Source organism: Lampetra fluviatilis, unplaced genomic scaffold (assembly GCF_964198595.1).
Source record: "Lampetra fluviatilis unplaced genomic scaffold, kcLamFluv1.1 SCAFFOLD_451, whole genome shotgun sequence".
NCBI lineage: Eukaryota > Metazoa > Chordata > Hyperoartia > Petromyzontiformes > Petromyzontidae > Lampetra > Lampetra fluviatilis.
This window is the reverse complement of record NW_027621832.1, coordinates 78,448-81,808: the sequence shown is the minus strand read 5'-3', so window position 1 is coordinate 81,808 and position 3,361 is coordinate 78,448. Positions and strand designations below refer to the sequence as shown.

General features: G+C 49.5%; 1 protein-coding gene across 1 annotated transcript in view; it reads right to left on the bottom strand.

Annotated features, from left to right (window-relative positions):
* Positions 1-21: 21 nt before the first annotated feature.
* BRAP (BRCA1 associated protein) overlaps positions 22-3,361 on the bottom strand; it is a gene marked incomplete at its 3' end in the record, with an annotated part of 13,920 nt that continues 10,580 nt past the window's right edge. The window contains exons 9-12 of the mRNA XM_078885892.1: positions 2,700-2,775; positions 2,351-2,489; positions 850-959; positions 22-247 (exon numbers count right to left, since the gene is read on the bottom strand). Of these exons, the coding sequence (XP_078742018.1) occupies positions 22-247; positions 850-959; positions 2,351-2,489; positions 2,700-2,775 (551 nt within the window). The remainder of the gene's footprint in view (positions 248-849; positions 960-2,350; positions 2,490-2,699; positions 2,776-3,361) is intronic.

The window sequence follows — 3,361 nt, the reverse complement described above, 5'->3', positions numbered from 1 at the left end:
GTCTGTGTGTGTGTCTGTGTGTGTGTGTCTCTGTGTCTCTGTGTGTGTCTCTGTGTGTGTCTCTGTGTGTGTCTCTATGTGTGTGTGTGTGTCTCTGTGTGTCTCTGTGTGTGTCTGTGTGTGTGTATGTGTGTGTCTGTCTGTGTGTGTGTCTCACCTCCTCTGACACGTCTTTCTCTAGCCGTGTCAGCTTCCCCTCCCAGTAGATCCGCTGGGACTCTAGCTGGCTTGTCAGCAGGTAGGAGTACTGCCAACATCAACATCATCAACATCACCATCAACATTATCATCACCATCAACATCACCATCACCAACATCACCATCATCAACATCATCATCAACATCATCAACATCACCAACATCACCATCAACATCACCACCACCATCACCACCACCACCATCACCACCACCACCACCCCCCTCACCACCACCACCATCACCACCACCACCACCCCCCCCCCCCCCCACCACCACCACCACCCCCACCACCACCACCACCCCCCTCACCACCACCATCACCACCACCACCACCACCCCCCTCACCACCACCATCACCACCATCATCATCACCACCACCACCCCCACCCCCACCACGACCACCCTCACCACCACCACCATCACCACCCCCACCCCCACCACCACCATCACCACCACCACCCCCCTCACCAGCACCACCACCACCACCATCACCACCATCACCACCCCCACCACCACCATCACCACCACCACCCCCCTCACCAGCACCACCACCACCACCATCACCACCATCACCACCACCACTACCACCATCACCACCACCACCCCCCTCACCATCACCACCACCATCACCACCACCACCACCATCACCACCTCGAGCTGCAGGGCGTCGATCTTCTCGTCCATGCATGGCGCCCCCTCGCACTCAAACTGCACCGCTTTGCCGTCCGCCTTGCTCGCCACCAGGCGGTGCACGTAGTTGTCTGGGGGGCGCAGGGGTCAACAACAACAACGACAGCGTCAACAACAACAACAGCGTCAACAACAACGACAGCGTCAACAACAACATCAACATCCTCAACAACATCAACAACAGCAACAACAGCCTCAACAACATCAACAAGGTCAACAACAACGTCAACAACAACGTCAACATCATCAACAACAACAACAAGGTCAACAACAACGACAGCGTCAACAACAACAGCATCAACAACAACGTCAACATCAACGTCAACAACAACATCAACGTCAACATCATCAACAACAACAGCATCAACAACAACAAGGTCAACAACAACAACAACTTCAACAACAGCATCAACAACAACGTCGACAACGTCAACATCATCAACAACATCAACAAGGTCAACAACAACATCAATAACAGCATCAGCAACATCAACAAGGTGAACAACAACAGCATCAACAACAACGTCAACATCAACGTCAACAACATCAACGTCAACATCATCAATAACAACGTCGACGACAACAACGTCAACTTCATCAACCCCATCAACAACAGCATCAACAACATCAACAAGGTCTACAACAACAACAACGTCAACATCATTAACATCAACAACAACAGCATCAACAACAACGTCGACAACAACGTCAACATCATCAACAACATCAACAACAGCATCAACAACAACAACATCAGCAAAATCAACAACAACGTCAACAACATCATCATCATCAACAACATCAACAACTTAAACATGTGTGTGTGTGTGTCTGTGTGTGTATGTGTCTGTGTGTGTGTCTGTGTGTGTGTGTCTGTGTGTGTGTGTATGTGTCTGTGTGTGTGTCTGTGTGTGTGTGTCTGTGTGTGTGTGTGGGTGTGTCTGTGTGTGTGTCTGTGTGTGTGTGTGTGTGTCTGTGTGTGTGTGTCTCTGTGTGTGTGTGTCTCTGTGTGTGTCTCTGTGTGTGTGTCTGTGTGTGTGTCTGTGTGTCTGTGTGTGTCTGTGTGTGTGTGTCTGTGTGTGTGTCTGTGTGTGTGTGTGTCTGTGTGTGTGTGTGTGTCTGTCTGTGTGTCTGTGTGTCTGTGTGTGTCTGTCTGTGTGTCTGTGTGTGTGTTAGCGCGCTGCGCTATGAACCTGGCGACCCGGGTTCGATTCCCGCTCACGGCTAACACCAGTGACGATTTTCTGAACCGGTCCTGGGCCTCCCCTAGGTCGACTCAGCCTTAAATGAGTACCTGGTGCGGTGTGTAAACATCGCCACTGGGGAGACAAAGGCGGTCGGGCGTGGTGCTGGCCACCCACCCCCTCGTGTACCGTTCCGGCCTTCATAGGTGCTCGCTAACAGCACTTAGCCCTACAGTCTGTTAAGGCTATACGGGGGATCTTTATCTTTGTGTGTGTACCTCCAGCGTAGTCCCACACCCGCTGGTTGGTGAGCTGCATGGCGTACGTGTGCATCGTCAGCTGGAAGTGTGTGTAGGCGTGGCGGCTGACGTAGCGGCCGCAGCCAATGTGTCCGCAGATCAGGCAGATCCACAGGTTCTACAAAGACACACACAGACACACATAGACACATACACACATAGACACACACACACAGACACACACACACAGACACACACAGACACACACACAGACACACACACACACAGACACACACAGACACACACAGACACACACACAGACACACACACAGACACACACAGACACACACACACAGACACACACACACAGACACACACAGACGCTGACCTCTTGAACTCCGCACTCAAAGCAGCGATTCTCCTCCACGGGCTCCGGGGTCTGGCAGTAGCGGCACACAGGACACCTGCAACAACAACAACAACATCAACATCAACATCATCAACATCAACAACATCAACAACATCAACAACATCAACAACATCAACAACATCATCAACATCAACAACAACAACATCAACAACATCAACAACATCATCACCATCAACAACAACAACATCAACATCACCATCAACATCAACAACATCAACAACATCATCAACAACAACAACATCAACAACATCATCATCAACAACAACATCAACATCATCACCATCAACATCAACAACATCAACAACATCACCATCAACATCAACAACATCAACAACATCATCAACATCAACAACAACAACATCAACAACATCATCAACATCAACAACAACATCAACATCACCATCAACATCAACAACATCAACAACATCATCAACATCAACAACAACAACATCAACACCATCATCACCATCAACAACAACAACATCAACAACATCATCAACATCAACAACAACAACAATATCAACATCATCAGCAACATCACCATCAACACCAACATCAACACCACCATCACCACCATCACCAAGAAGCGGTTACAGAGTGTCCCCATGGTTACAGAGAGA